The sequence below is a fragment of the Dendropsophus ebraccatus genome, chromosome 12 (genome assembly GCF_027789765.1).
Source record: "Dendropsophus ebraccatus isolate aDenEbr1 chromosome 12, aDenEbr1.pat, whole genome shotgun sequence".
In the NCBI taxonomy this organism is placed as follows: domain Eukaryota; kingdom Metazoa; phylum Chordata; class Amphibia; order Anura; family Hylidae; genus Dendropsophus; species Dendropsophus ebraccatus.
In genome coordinates this window covers 62678716-62694119 of record NC_091465.1, presented here as the reverse complement: position 1 = coordinate 62694119, position 15404 = coordinate 62678716, and the positions used below count along the sequence as shown (strand labels likewise).

Sequence of the window (15404 nt, the reverse complement as noted above, 5' to 3'; positions counted from 1 at the left end):
AATTTTGTCCTTTTTTTTTGTCTGTTTTACAGATGGGGGGAGTGGCTGCCTCTATTTGGTTGTGCACTCCCCTTATCCCACCCAGGTGGTGTAATTACTTGTGACGGTAAAAGACAGATCTTGCATGTCCAGAGCATAGACGTATTTCATGCCATGGAGAGGCCATAGTACAGTGTAGGACTGCCCCATATATGAGGCCACCGTAACGTGATGGGGAAATTTACACCATTTTTAAATGGTAACCAAGAGACTTATTATTTTTGTGGAAGTTTTTTGGGGCAATTGGGGGGGCTGCTTTTAACTATTTTCATGTCTGTAGTGGATCTGTATCTTGCCATTGCGGTGAGCTGTTGCATTTTTTTGTGTTTTTGTGTGTTTGCAAAGCCCTTGATACATTTTCCCCAATGACTTGGCCACTTATCGCTCTGTGTAATACAGACAATGATCAGCTAATGAAACGACCATCGGCTGATCGTTTCTTTAGGTCCAGACCTAAAATCATTGGCTGCAGAAAGCGCATCGCTACGTGTAATAGCCCTGCGTGGTTGACGGCTAACAATTACCTAAGCAAGGGCATAAGGCGATAAGGTTTGTGGCATGGAAGTCAATAAGCACTGGCTGTGGCTGGAGTACCTCTAGGAGTCCACCAGAGGCAGGAGGGTAATTGTTTTTATCTCTCCCTTTCCAACAATATTTTCCCTCTCAGAGGAAGAATTATAGAATTTAGAAAATACTCATTCATCATAAACTGGATTCAGATTGTAGGTGTATATTTACTCCACATGATACAACGAGATTCAATGCAAATGACCCACACCTGAGTTGAATAGTAGATCCACTGAATTGTTTTTTTCCGTCAAAACCAGGACAAACTAGCTTTTTACTTTAGTTGATCACAGATGATGGTACGATGAGGAGGGAAAATATCACTAAAAAGATGGAACTCTACAAGAAAACAAAAAGAAATGTTAAAAAATATATATATTAAGGCTAAAAAGACACTAAAGGTCATCTCGTTTGGGCTGCGTCACTTTCTGGTAATTAACTATAGACATAGAAATGGGTATAACAACCACAGAGAATAGCTAAAGATAAAGTGTATCACAGAAGCAAATACCAAATGCAGGGCTAAGGTTTCTCACGCATCAAGACTGCCTCCAATAAATGCATGGGATATATGAATAACACCCAGAGTGCTATCATCAAGTGTCTCAACGAAACTGACACCACATAGGCATTGCTACTAGATCATAAGTTTCCTCTAAAGCGTTTTCCATTGATGCAATACAGTTTCATCAGGGAGCATACAAACTCACCATCAAACGTCACTCTCCCCTTGGGCCTAGCTACAGTCGGACAACTGGGCGACAGGCCCTCTCTGCACCAAAGGTGTTAACACAAAAACATAGACAAGACAAAGACAAATATGAAGCTCAGAAGTCAGAACCTTCGGGCAACGAAGTACAAAATCAGAACAAAGAGAACAGTCAAGTGCAATAGCAAAGGGCCAGATTGTACGAGATAGGAAAGACAGGAGCAAACTTCAGCATGCTCAAAACTAATAGCAGACACCACGATCTGGGCTGTTGAACTGTTTATAGGAAGCCACCTCAGGCGTGATTGGACTGGTCCCTGCCATCCAAGTCACACACAAAAAGGAACAAGAGAAACAAGAGGGGCAAGGAATAATGTCAATCACAGAAGCAAATACCAACTTAACTGTCTAAAGGCCAAAGGAAACTCAGCAGAAGAGATGGGTGCGGTGGAGATTAATTTACCACAGCAGAGAAGAATAGAGCTGTGTTCACACACGTGTACAACAAAATACCAAAAAGGCACAAAATCATGGCTGGACCTATATACTCTGCCGTAACTTACAGATTGAAGGTCACAGCTATACTTGGATTTAACTAGGTGAGCCTATCCCTTGAATTTCTCCTTCATTTGCTGTATGTCATGTTGGGATGATCTCCTATTAGAGTAGACACTATAGGGTCAGACTTTAACCTATCCAAAATATTCCAAATTTCCTTTACAGCTGTGTCATAACTACCAATAGTTCTTACTTGTTACTACTGTTCTTTTCTTACTCTCAGGACTAGTAAATCCCTGTTATCTTTCCTGTTATAGGCCTGGCTGGTAACACAATTAAGGAATAAATGTGTTTTTATTTATAAATGTCATCTTTAAGGAAATAGTCCCAAGAAAGTGAAAAAATACAGACGTGTGTACGTGTGTGTGTGTGTGTGTGTGTGGGGGGGATGTTGCAGGAAAATAATAAACAATGTTAACTTACCTATCCTTGTGCCCCATAGCGGCACTCAGGAGTCTCGCTCACAGCCACTGGTGACCTGCAGCTCTTCCAAGCTGTAACATCACAAACCTAGCTGAGCAATTGCCCGCTTAGCCAATCAGTGACTGGGGTGGGACACCGCCAGCCGGGCCGTTTCATTGCAGCTAGAAAAGTTTCCAGCTGAAGATGACAGACGGCGGCTGTCATTGGGACCCAGGAGTGGCACAACGGAGGCATGAGGAGAGGTAAGTTTACTTGGCTATTTTCTCAGACACACCTGCCTGACGATTTTCATTTTCTTGGGACTTCCTCTTTAATCCTCTTTTTTCTCTGTTTATAAATTTTGAAAGAGGATCAGCACTATGGGGTCGGACAGTGCAGTCTCCCCGAACTGTGCAGCGAACTACTAACAGTACCGGAAAAGCACCGAGGATGACGGTAAGAGATATACTGTTAGGGGCCCCGGGAACACAGAGACACAGGACAAGTGGGCCCTATAGCTAAGACCCCCACACTCTCCCTACCTACTTGCAGTGCAGGCCCTAAACGACCTTCCGCAACTGGGCGACGTTCCCTTCACTCAAATAAGTGTGAACACAGACTAGACACAGCACAGACGAACAAGGTACAATGACAGCAGACAAGGCAAAGTCACAAAGACACACAGAAGGACAGGACCAAGAAAGCAGCAAGGAACGGAGGACCAAACAAACGGAGGACGAAAGCCAGAGATGCAACCAGGTAACGGTGAAGCCAAAGCCAGAACAGTGAAGCCAAAGCAAGAAGAACTGAGCCCTAAACAAGGTAAACTGAGGACTAAGGAGAACACTGAACCAAAAGACAAAGGCAAGAAACAAGCAAAGGGATCAGGAACTAGGAATACAGACAAAATCACAAAGGCAGGATCTAGCAGACAGACAAGCTGCAAAACTATCAAGAGCCCTGAGTGAAGGGAGGGAGAAGCTTATAAGGGAACAGAAGTCCCGGACTCCAAGCGGATAGGTGGAGCAGGAGAAACACACAAGAAATCCAGAGGTGAAGAGACCTGTCAATCACACCACAGCAGACACAATTAGTGAACAGACCACAACAAGGAAAGTGCATGGAAAACTGAGAAAACATGGACTGGATAACAAAAGACAAGCAGAGAACATAACAAAACCAGGCACGGACTTAATGCCAAAAGCGCAATCTTTGGCGCAGCGGTCGGATCTTCACCGCAGAGGGTAGCGCTGATGCCTTCTCAGGCATGATCATGACACATACCTTCCTCCTTGATGTTTCATCTAATCTGTTGATAGTTTCCCTTTAATCCTGGGCATTTCACAGAGTAAATCTCGAAGTTTTTACTAAATAAACAAAACATTTTCTCCTTGCAGGCACCTCTGCTACTATTTTAAAGAGAACCAATCACAAGAAAATTGTATCTGAAGCTATAAATACAGTGTAATATAGCACCTGGTAGTGTTTTCAACCGTATAAGTAATTGGTAACAGCATTACACATATGGCCCAAAAATATACTTTTATGTATTTTATTGTTTTGCTAATCAAATTTTTTATTCCATTCTACAGGGGTCCTCAATTGGCGGACCGTGGAGGCCAGCTGTCCGGATCTCGTCTGCAGCTCATTATACCTGTATACTGAGCTGCGCTGCTCCCTTTTGCACAGTAACTATGAGTGCTTGTAATGAGCGCTTATAGTTATCTTGCAGCAGCAGCACTGACAGAGAGGGAACTATTGGCTCCCTCCCTGTCAGTCACTCTTGTGGCCGCAGCGGTCACAAGAGGCAGCTCTCTGTCTCTGGTGTCGGTGCTCGATTGACGTCACTGCGCCTGCGCCAGTACAGGGGGGGAAAGGCCTCTTGTGACCGCTGCAGTGCGGCCACAAGAGTGAAGAGAAGATGCCCGGACCCAGGTAAGTATAAGTGTTTTTTTTATGTTATATGCTATATGGGAGGGGAGCACATGGGGGCTATATACTACTGTGGAGCACACAGTGGGGGTCTTTATAAACGTGGAGAGCACACAGGGGGTTTCTATACAAACAGGGGGAGCACACAGGGGGTCTCTATACAAATGGGGGGAGCACACAGGGTGTCTCTATTCAAACAGGGGGAGCACACAGGGGGTCTATACATTACTTGGGGGAACACACAGGGGGCTATATGGGAGTGGGAGCACAAAGGGGTTCTATATACTAATGGGGAACACAAAGCGGCCAGCTATATACTACTGGGGGAGTGCACAGGGGGGCAATATACTACTGGGGGAGTGCACAGAGGGGCTATATACTACTGAAAGAGGGCATAGGTGGACTATATACTACTGGGGGAGTGCACAGGGTGACTATATAAGGGCTGGTGATAGAGAAAAAAAATGCCAGTTTTCCCATTAATAAGCATCAGTTCTGTATGTAAATAGTTCAACGACGTTTGTGAAACGTTAACAAAACAACACGTTTACTACTGATGTTCAGCTCGGACCTTCACCTGACAATAGACCCCGGTAAGTGGACCTTCACTAAAAGTTGTTGTATTATATGGCCCTTGGGGTCCATGACCTGCGCCTACTCACCTGTGTTTTGGATCAAGTGGATTGGAGGTGTGGTTGCTGTCCTAGTCAGTATATGGCCCCCAGTGTAGTCTCCCCCATTAGTATATGGCACCCAGTACAGTCCCCTTTAGTAGATGGACCCTAGTGTAGATACTGCAGGTCTCCCAGCACTTCTATTCCCTATTCCTACATTTAGCACAGGCAGCATGAGTTACAGGGCAGAACAGGAAGAGAAGCATGGGGAGACCTGCATCAATGGTGGAGCGTTTGTGGGATGCAAGTTTCGTTTTTGTTTTTAGTGCGCTCACTGGCTCTGCTGCTATACATCATATGATGCACATGAATGGTCCAGTGGGCCCAAAGTGGTGTGCAGCTGCAGTGAGATCAGATGTGGGCGGCTTGGACAACTGTTGGCCTCTTGGGAGCCACAGGATGAACCAAACTGGCCACATTATAATCCGCCACTGGTGGGCCCGGCATCTGCCCAAGTAAGCCGGGTGCTGGCGCCAGCCCTGCCGGGACATAATATTACCGATCTTTAAATCTTTTGTGTGACCTCATCTGGAGTATGCTGTTTAGTTTTGGGCTCTGATTCATAGAATGGGTACCCTACAGCTGAAAAAGGTACAAAGACAGGCAACTAAACTAGCAAGGGGAAAGGAGAATTTTTAGTTATGAAGGAAGATTAAAAAAAAATATATTATTTTAGTCTTCAGAAGAGCCATATAAGGGGAGATTTGATCAACCTATTTAAATATAAAATGGTCAAAAGCTGTTCCAGGTAAAACGCTCTCAAAAGACCTGGAGTAAGAAAAGGTTCAATCTCCGGAGGAGAAAAGCCTTCTATGCCATGGGAACTGTGAATCTCCGAAACAGTCGCCTTAGGATCTGGTCACAGCAAAAACAGTAGAGGGCTTCAAAACAGGAGAGACAAGTTCTTAGAACAAAGTAACATAAATGCAGATGTATAAAATCTACCCATCATCCCTCCTCCTTCCCTTCATCTGTCCCCTCCTTGGTCGAACGTGATGGACATGTGTCTTTTTTGAACCATACTAACAACAGAACTATGTAAGTACACCAAAGTAAGTAACATCTAATCAAAACTTACAGATAAAAAATAAGAAAAAAGAACTTAAAAGGCAGTGTATTTACATAAGAAAGGAGCCTAGGGAAAAAAAAGCATTTTTCTCTAATAAGATATATTACAAAAACAAGTGTTCTTGTATTTTTTCCAAATGAAGTAAATTGCAATATTGAAGGACATACTGGTATCAAGTGTTTATTATATTACATAATTCCTATGTTCACGTGTACTATTTTTTAAGCAATGTTTCTTAACCAGTTACCGGCCATTTATGTATCTTTAGAAAACTAAGTGGATACATAAAAGGATAAGTTAAGCAGCAGATACACTCAAAAGCTTTCTAACGTTAAGATTTCCTTTATCATACATAACACCAAAATCAAAGCATGCTTGAAACTGAGCATCATAGTTATTTTCATTTCCATATTCTTGGAACACTTTCTTCTTTCTTGGAGGGCCAAATATAGTACGGAATGTCTATTGTTGTTCTAAGTGTTTATGGACTTAAGTTTGTTAAATCTTTACAAGTTTTTTTTTTCGGAGTGAATAACATTGGTGGGCATATGGACGTAGGATCACACATATCATTACCATGGATTGTTTCACAGATAGAAATTAGCAAGTGGTAACTGCAATGTGCATCCCCCTCCCAGCTCGCCTTCTCTACTTATACCAGCAGCTGATCCCTGCATCTTACTTATAGTGAGACTTTTCATGAACAGGGTCAGATCCTGTCCCTTCTGCTGTCTGATACTATTAAGGCTAGGATATAATTCTCCATCATCCAATCAAGTTTTAGGGAAGTTTATGGAACGACTTAGGAATTTGGCAAGTGATTACAGGGGTCAGGTGACATTTATCAAGGTCTCTGGAGAGCAGGCGCTGTCTTTAAAGAGACAAGGAGAAGTCTCTAGAGGGAGGTTGTGCTTTGACCCGAGAAGAGGGCGATCCAACCATGCCTGAACCAGCAAAACCTGGTAGGACAGTCTCATCTGCATGTGTTACTGTCTGACTGGAGAGAGCGGAAGAAGGGAGAGAATAATATTTTAGGATGCTGTACAAAAATATCTGCCCCCAGAGAGCATCACTGCATAATGCTTTACTGCAAAGGGGGAAAGAGGCAACTTCTATTTATTCTTTATATGTTGTGTAGATTTACTGATGTTAGAGATTTCCGGAGCGGTGCTAGATATGAGGCTGCTGGTTGTAGCTTAGACTGTATATACTATATATGTATATTATATGCTTACTCATAGAAAAGGTATTTTTACCATGTTTATACATGGACAGGGTATTTTTTTTACTTTAATAATAGAATACAGCCTGGATTCATTATTATTTATTATTATTATTATTATTATTGAATTTTATTTATTATAACTACAATTTTATTTTATTTTATTACCTTTTTCATAGATAACCTTATACTAAACTTTTCATGTGGCTGCAGAAAGGACACAGTTTATCTACATATTCACATCCAATAGAATTCTTATGAAAGTGATACATACAACGGAACAGTTTGAGTTTAGTAGCCTGAAACAATAGATGCAAGCCCATCTGCAGCTATAGTGCCCAGCAACAGGGGACCTTTTATCACAACAAGACTGACTAAACATGCACCTGAATGTTGTGCCATAGAAGTGGAGTATACAGCTTACACTTCTTTAATAGCTCTTATACCTATATATCTCTACAGCTTTTAAATAAGTCCAGAAAAGAGGAGTGTGGCTGAGCAGGGTAGAAAAATGCATAAAAGCTAATAAAGATATAAAGATTTATTGGGCAACGTACACCTGCTATGAGTAGAGGTAGGGAGGGGATTTGTGCTGAAGGTATTATGTCTCTTTGTGCCACTTTGATCAGTTTTTGCATAATTTTGCTGGAGAGTAAATTCATACACAATTGAAAATGTAACAACATACGCTATATAATACAGATAAAGAAGATTTAGTGCTTAGTTAGAAGAGCTTTAATTTATGACCTTGTATCTTAAAACCAAAGGCTGTTTATTATTTATTATAAAGAGATTCACACAACGTCCAAAAAAAGGAAAAAAGCGTCCGCCTTAAGGTTATGTTCACACAATGTCCAAAAAAGAAAAAAGCTTCCGCTTTTTGTGTTTAAAAAGAAGTCCGTTATTGCACCATTTTAATTTGCTTGACTAAAATGCATTGAAGTCTATGGAAAAACGGATGTCTTTTTATTCCATATTCCATAGACTTTAATGCATTTTAGTCAAGACAATTAAAAATAATGCAATAACGGACGTCTTTTTAAACACAAAAACGGACATCTTTTTTCTTTTTTGGACGTTGTGTGAACATAGCCTTTGTGTTTAAAAAGACGTTCGTTATGGCATCATTTTAATTGGCTTGACTAAAATGTATTGAAGTCTATGGAATAACGGACATCTTTTTCACACATTGTATAGAATGACGCATGTCTTTTGAGGCGGATGCATTCAATACAATGTGTGACAGAGACGTCTGTTATTCCATAGACTTTAATGCATTTAAGTCAAGCCAATTAAAATGATGCAATAACGGACGTCTTTTTAAACACAAAAAGCGGACGCCTTTTAACACTTTTGGACGTTGTTTGAACATAGCCTTATCATGTATGTATAATTTGTTTGCCTATTCGTAGTATAGTATAGCTCACGTACATAAATATTAATAAATAATAAATAAATTAATTAATTAATTATTGTTGACGTTCAAAAATACAAGTCCCTCTGATTTACCATGGCAAATCCACTTATTACTTTAGTGAAAGAGTAGTAGATGCATGGAACAAACTTCCTGGTAGGTAGATGTACAATAAGAGAATGTAAACCTGTCTGGGATAAACATATATCTATCCTAGGATAAGGAAATAATATAAGGGCAGACTAGATGGACCAGGTGGTCTTTATATGCCGATGATCTTCTATGTAACTGTTCTATTAATATGAATGTTTTTAATTAAAAAAATAAATAATATAAAAAGTCAAAACCAAAATAAATGAAAATAGGACAAAGGATTTTCTAACAAGCAAAATCTGTAAATGTGGACTCTGAATTCTGAATGAATACATTTCATGGCTATGTTCACACATATTATTTCTGTCAGTCTTTTGGTGAGTCTTTTTTCAACCAAAACCAGGTGTGGAACTGTCAGGGCAAAATTATAATGGAAAAGTTTTGCCCAGATTGGCTATGTTCCAACTTTGGGAACATATTGGCAAATCTGATTGGCAAATCCGATTATTTAACAAGACGGCCGTGTTTGCCCAATATGTTCCAGAAGTGGGAATATAGCCTTTGGCTAGGTTTACGTCCGTTGTTTCTTTAAAAAATGCACATCATTTTTTTGGCCGTTCGACGGCTGCCTTTGTGGACGTCTGTCATTTTGAGGTCAAATAACGTCTGTTATTTTAAAAATTACATCCGTTATTTCAAAATAATGGACGTTCTTTGACCTCAAAATGATGGATGTCCACAAAAAAAAATTGTAATCCTAGCCTTTTAGTATTTCCAACCCACTCCTGGTTTTGGTTGAAAAAAGACTGATGGAAATACTGATGGTCCATACCTGATAAAAAAAAAATTACTTTGGCAGTAAGGTTGTGTTTCTTTTGTAAGACATTACAAATAACACAGGGGTGCAACAACGTGAGACACAAAAGGGCATAAAAGTTAAAAAGAAAAAAAAGTTTAAAACTTTCATCAGTAATAACTAGAAGGTCCTCAGCGTTACAGAACCACATGACCCAGGTCACATTTTGTCTGCAGAAAGCACATATCAATGATTATCTGTACTCGGTGATGGGAAGGTAATGACAGTGGAGTTTAATATATAATCCCACATCAAACATTCATAGAGTATTAATATCTGCATATGACTGATGGGTTCTAAGCATCCGAAATCAAAACCGCTCCTTAAGTCAATGCCGCCTTTGGTATTTTGGTCTGATGTGATATTTTTCCAGAACTGGGCTCCAATCTCTTAACATGATGAAACATTCTGTCTATGGCAATAAGTGGCTATGTGCACACAGAGTGCTATGGTCTGCCAAGACTGAAATGTGCCAGTGTAAGCTGCAAAGTACTCTATGTTATATGCTACTTTTATCCGCTGCATAACCAAAAAGAAAAAAAAAGTGCACTTTTAATGTAAATTTTGTACATAAATTGTCATATATTATATTACTAATGGGTTATATACTCTCAGAAGCAGACTGTAACTCATGTGTCTGTAATATTAGTCAGCAGGATTGCTGGAGATGTTACAGGAAAATGATGTGATGGTCGGAGCAATGCAGATGGCTGTATTAAGTAGATAGAGTAATCATATGATGCTTAACCTTGGCTCACCCACGAGTATAAGAACTTTATCCCTATCAGACACCGTATCATATTAATACACAGTGTCATAATAATATGGCTATTAGGTGCATTGACAGTTACACGAGACTCAGATGTAATTTTGAGTTAAAAATATTGCCAAATATTCAATGTAATATTAAGCTCTATTGAAGTCAATGGGAAATTTACGGCAGTGCACACACAGTACAGAATAATAGGCCCTAATTGATTATGACCATCTAAATAATGAAAATGCTTATTATTTACCAAATAACTACCAAAATACTGACTTTTTTTTTTTCATCTGGTCACACATTTTTTTTTTTCTAATTTTTTTACTTTTCTTTTATTGTGTTTGGACCTAGCTTCATAGCTATAGGTCTATTGTACTCTTTAGGAAAGTGCTCCCCCTTGTGGTTGCCAGGCTATTATGTATAAAAGCATACACTAGTCTGTCAGACATAAAAAAGCGGGGGACCGCCCTCATAGATACTGCGGGATCATAAATAGGAATTGTTATATTCTTTTCACACTTCTATTAACACAACCGGGCAAAAATATTGGCTACAAGGAATACAGACCTGAGCAGCATATAAGGCTATCGGGCTATCGTTTCCCAGGTCTTACGTTCAATGTAACTCAATAGAAAAAAGGACTAATAATGAACACATTAGACCTGATTTACTAACATGATCGAATTGATGGTTTTTACCATTTTTTTCCTGACGTTTTTTTGTTTCACCATATTTACTAACATTGTGCGCCACAAAAATCTCTAAAAACTGACACACCCCTTCATTTGTGCTTTAAAACCGAAAAGTGGGCATGTCCCTTTAAAAACCCACCATAGAATATTTATTAGACCGGGGATGGGGAACCTATGATCCTCCAGCTGTTGCAAAACTACAATTCCCATTATGCCTGGGCAGCCAAAGCTAAAGCTTTGGCTGCCCAGGCATGCTGGGAACTGTAGTTTTGCAACAGCTGGAGGGCTGAAGATTTCCTACCCCTGTATTAAACAATGACTCTTCCATTCTAGAAATGAGCCCCTTCTAGTGAGGCCGGAGGTCGGGTTTTAGTTTTGTCTAAGGGCAGAATTACTAAGGGCAATAGGACACATTAATAAATCTGTTGGTTTTGAAAACTAAAACCAGAAGGTGTAGGGTGCTTGAAAACCAGACAGACATTCTTAATAAATCATCCCTGTTGTATTATTTAATCATTATTTAAAAAAAAAAAAAAAAAAAAGACCTCTTATTTTGTGTGTAAAGAGATGGAGCCCAAACTATGTGTGAACATGGCCTAAGACTGATCATCTTTAAGGGCCTGTTTACACTGAGTAAAATCAGCAGAATTCCGCAGCGGAGCTCTCCATCACAGAATCCCGCCTGCCTCAGTGTCCCACAGTATCTCTATGGGGCGCTCGCAACTCTGCTTCCATCACTTTCCGAGCTCTGCTACGGAATTCTGCTGATTTTACTCAGTGTGAACATATCCTAATACTTGAAGACCAGGAGTCCAACAGCATCCAAGTGAAATAATCTTCAATGCTTTATTGCAGACACAAGCGAACAAATGCGACATTTCGGCTACACAATGAGCCTTTGTCAATATACTAAGGCTCATTGTGTACCCGAAACGTTGTATTTGAAGATTATTTCACTTGGATGCTGTTGGACTCCTGGTCTTCAAGTCTTCTGGTTCACTTGGGGTTGTGGACCCTCCAGCGTGCATCCCCCACTCAGCTGCATCACTAAGAACTACTAGTGCTGTTGGATCTCCTGCATTCATACCCTAATGCTGTCTGTTGGAATAGAGGATTTGCTTGGTTTGCTCAACAGTGCCTTAACTTGCCTAGTAACTAGCAAACTGGCTATAGCAGAGGAGCTTGTTGCTTGCCCTTCCAGTATACCACACCTGGTACAGATAACTTGCCAGCCCTTGACTTGTACTTACAGAGCTTGGTCACATCATGGGGAGATCTATCTCCACTCCACTGCATGGTTACTGTACTAGTGCTATGTTTTCTTTGGTGGATTAACTATTTTGTGCCAGCATTCTATTTAGGTAAATCTGTAGCTTGATTTAGAGTAACAAAAAAAAAAAAAAAATAATAATAATAATAATATATATATATATATATATATATATATATATATATATATATATATACAGTATATATATATATATATATATATATATATATATATATATATACTGTATGTATATATATATATATATATATATATACATATTGACCACCATCCTAGATTGACCCATGTTATGTTGTGCTTCATATAACTCACAAGGAAACCCCTTTGGGAAAGTGGCATTTGCTAAAGGGGAGACCTATAAATTGTGAGTCTGTTATAAATAGGATGCTGTACTCCACATACCAGCATGTTGAAAGACAGGGTGCGGTGTAAATGTTAATGATCTGCTCAATGATCTCATAACATCAACATAAAAGAATATTCGGGAAAATTCTTTCCATCACATGATCAGATCAATTACCCATTTTGCGATGACAATTGTCCTAAAATGTATGTGAGGCTTCTCTGGTTACAATAATTATGGCACTGAGAAGAAAGACATTCTCCTGGAAGGACGAAGGACGCTGGTATCCACATGCTCGGCTCATTACATTGGTGATTGACAATAACAATATCAGTTGGCTATCAGCTTTATATGGTGGCCTGGACCCTGAATCATGGCCAATATGAGTCCTGATCCACTGTCCTTGTGACTCTCTGAAGCTGTGCCAGATACCCAGTAAAAAAAGAAGCTGGTGGCACTGGACCAGTGGAAATGGCTTCAGTTATAATGGACTAATGCATTCTCACTCATATATAACACAGTTCAGTGATAGAAGGAGTAAAAAAGCATCAAACACATTATTCCTTGCTGATGGTTTTATTATTTGCTGGGTACCTGGGACTGTCTCAGCCCTGGTAAACTATCCTCTTTTACTGCCTTACCAGCATTGCTCCATGAGAATAAGCATAGCAGCAGTAGGCTTTTGTACATTTACTATAATGGTTGTATAGGAAGATTCAAAGGTGAGCGGCTAAGCTAGATACTCAGGACTCTTTATATAATTGCAGAAGGTCCCATACATGAAGCGGCCCTTGCTCTTCCTCTTTACTCTGACACCTTTGTTTAGTCACAGTACAGTACTGTTGTGGCAGCATTGTATAGCAATATTATTTAGGCAACTGTATGAAATTATTTGGGCTCATAAGACAGGCATTATTAGATACTGCTTGATATGGTTTATTTGTACACAGTATGGTGGCCATCAAGAGATGGTACTTTACAGAGCAAGCTCTACTGCAAGCTCTTGTTTATTTTTTTTTCCTTTTATTTTACTATCTTGTATTTTAAAATAATCCTGAAATCTTGCAGTTTCCATTCCAACCACTAAGCCTATAACTAAGCTAAAACGTCCTGTTTTGTATAGATCATTTCCCAGCAGTGTCCTCTTTATCATCACCACAGACAGATGTACACACAATAGTTGTTACTCAGAACACAGTGCCCTCCTTTAGCAGTTAAAATAGTGCAGGCAAGATGGCTGCCCCAATATTATACAAAAATAAAAAATAACAATTAGAAAATATGAACAGATAAAAAGACATGTTTTAGTGCCTAGTTTTTATCAGTAAAAAAAAATTATACACTCCCTTTAAAATGTGAAAATCCAGATGTGACTCCCCTTCCCAAAGTAAAACCAGTAACCTAATCCCACACCAAATCACACTCTCAGAGGTCCAAAATCAGGGTTGCAAGCCATCCATTATTTTCGTGGACAGTTCTTAAAAATATTAGATTTTTTTTTTTTTTTTTTTTAAATATATATATGCAGCAACCACTCCCAAGAGCTGAGATATGGGCAGCTTTTTGATGGGATGCTCACAATGCAGGGTCCCATTATTTGCCCCTTTGCATGCATGTGGTCACCAATAACTTTATTGCTCTTACTCAGAAATTGTTTTTGGAGAATTTATAGGATTGTTTTGTTAGGATAGGGACATAGCAAATATGGACATCATGGTGGTGGCAGTGGGATGGGGTGGTGGTGGTGGTGGTGGGGGGGTTCTGCTGAGATGCCCCTACCCCATTACCCAGCCTGGGTGAAATCATTGATGAATTTTAAAGACTAAGTTAGACTTTGATACATAACTACGTAAAAGAGAATTAGTGTTCTACCATAAATACTATTTCTGTTCTATACGGCTATTTATATGTGTTAATGGACCCAACATTAACAGGTTATTAAATGGCGATGGTTAAGCAATTCTCATTAAGCATGCACACCGGAATGTGTTGTAATCAGGAAATACGTGGCTACAATTACACAGCCCTTAGCAGCTAGACGGCCATAAACTACCATGTAAGTAACAGTAGTTATACGACCTGCAGACTATCACTTCTCACTGGGCCAACTAGCTGAGGACAGAATTATCACGTCCTGTACTATACAGTTATACACAATGACAAAACTAATCGAAGGAAACACATTATGCCGATTCATCTTTAATACAATGGGGAAAACCAACAAAGTGGATATTCAAGTTATTCACCATTAAGAGCGGTCAGAACGTAGGTCCTGTGCATGTTCCTTCTCTTTCTACCTGTCTTATAATTATTATTCTCTTAGTAATGATGATTTTATGAACCTGGGGATTATACTCTACTGTGTCCTAAATCTAAAAAAGGGTCAGCTTTTTCTAGAAATAGAAGCCCTCATGTCCGTGAGCATACCTTTCAATCCGAGTCCTAAATCACAGGACAGTTAAGTCCTGGACCTCCCAGGCATGCTCCCCAAAGTGCTGAGAAACGCCCTTTACTATGCAAGTCCTCCCAAGTCTATCTCTTCATAGTGATGTTAGCACTAGTTAGCTGTCTGGTGTCTGGTGCATCCTCTTTCACTTCAGTAGATAAAATTGGTGCTGTTTTGGGGAAAAATAAAACCATTTGCCTTAATTTTGGGCTGACAAATTATAACCTGTGTAATTACTGTTCTTCTAAATTCTGGTTGTACACTGCTATCAATAATGTTTATTTGCACCTTTGCACTGTCCCATGTACATGGCAGGGGGTAAAGAGTACATCTAAAT

At 39.7% G+C, this 15404-nt stretch overlaps 1 protein-coding gene across 2 annotated transcripts in view; it reads left to right on the top strand.

Annotated features, from left to right (window-relative positions):
* The first annotated feature begins 6721 nt into the window (after positions 1-6721).
* The window catches only part of LOC138769868 (myosin-binding protein C, fast-type-like), an 87285-nt gene continuing 78602 nt past the window's right edge, over positions 6722-15404 (top strand). For both annotated transcript variants that reach the window (XM_069948591.1, XM_069948589.1), the window contains exon 1: positions 6722-6912. In XM_069948591.1, coding sequence (XP_069804692.1) covers positions 6891-6912 — 22 coding nt within the window. In that variant the 5' untranslated portion in view covers positions 6722-6890. The remainder of the gene's footprint in view (positions 6913-15404) is intronic.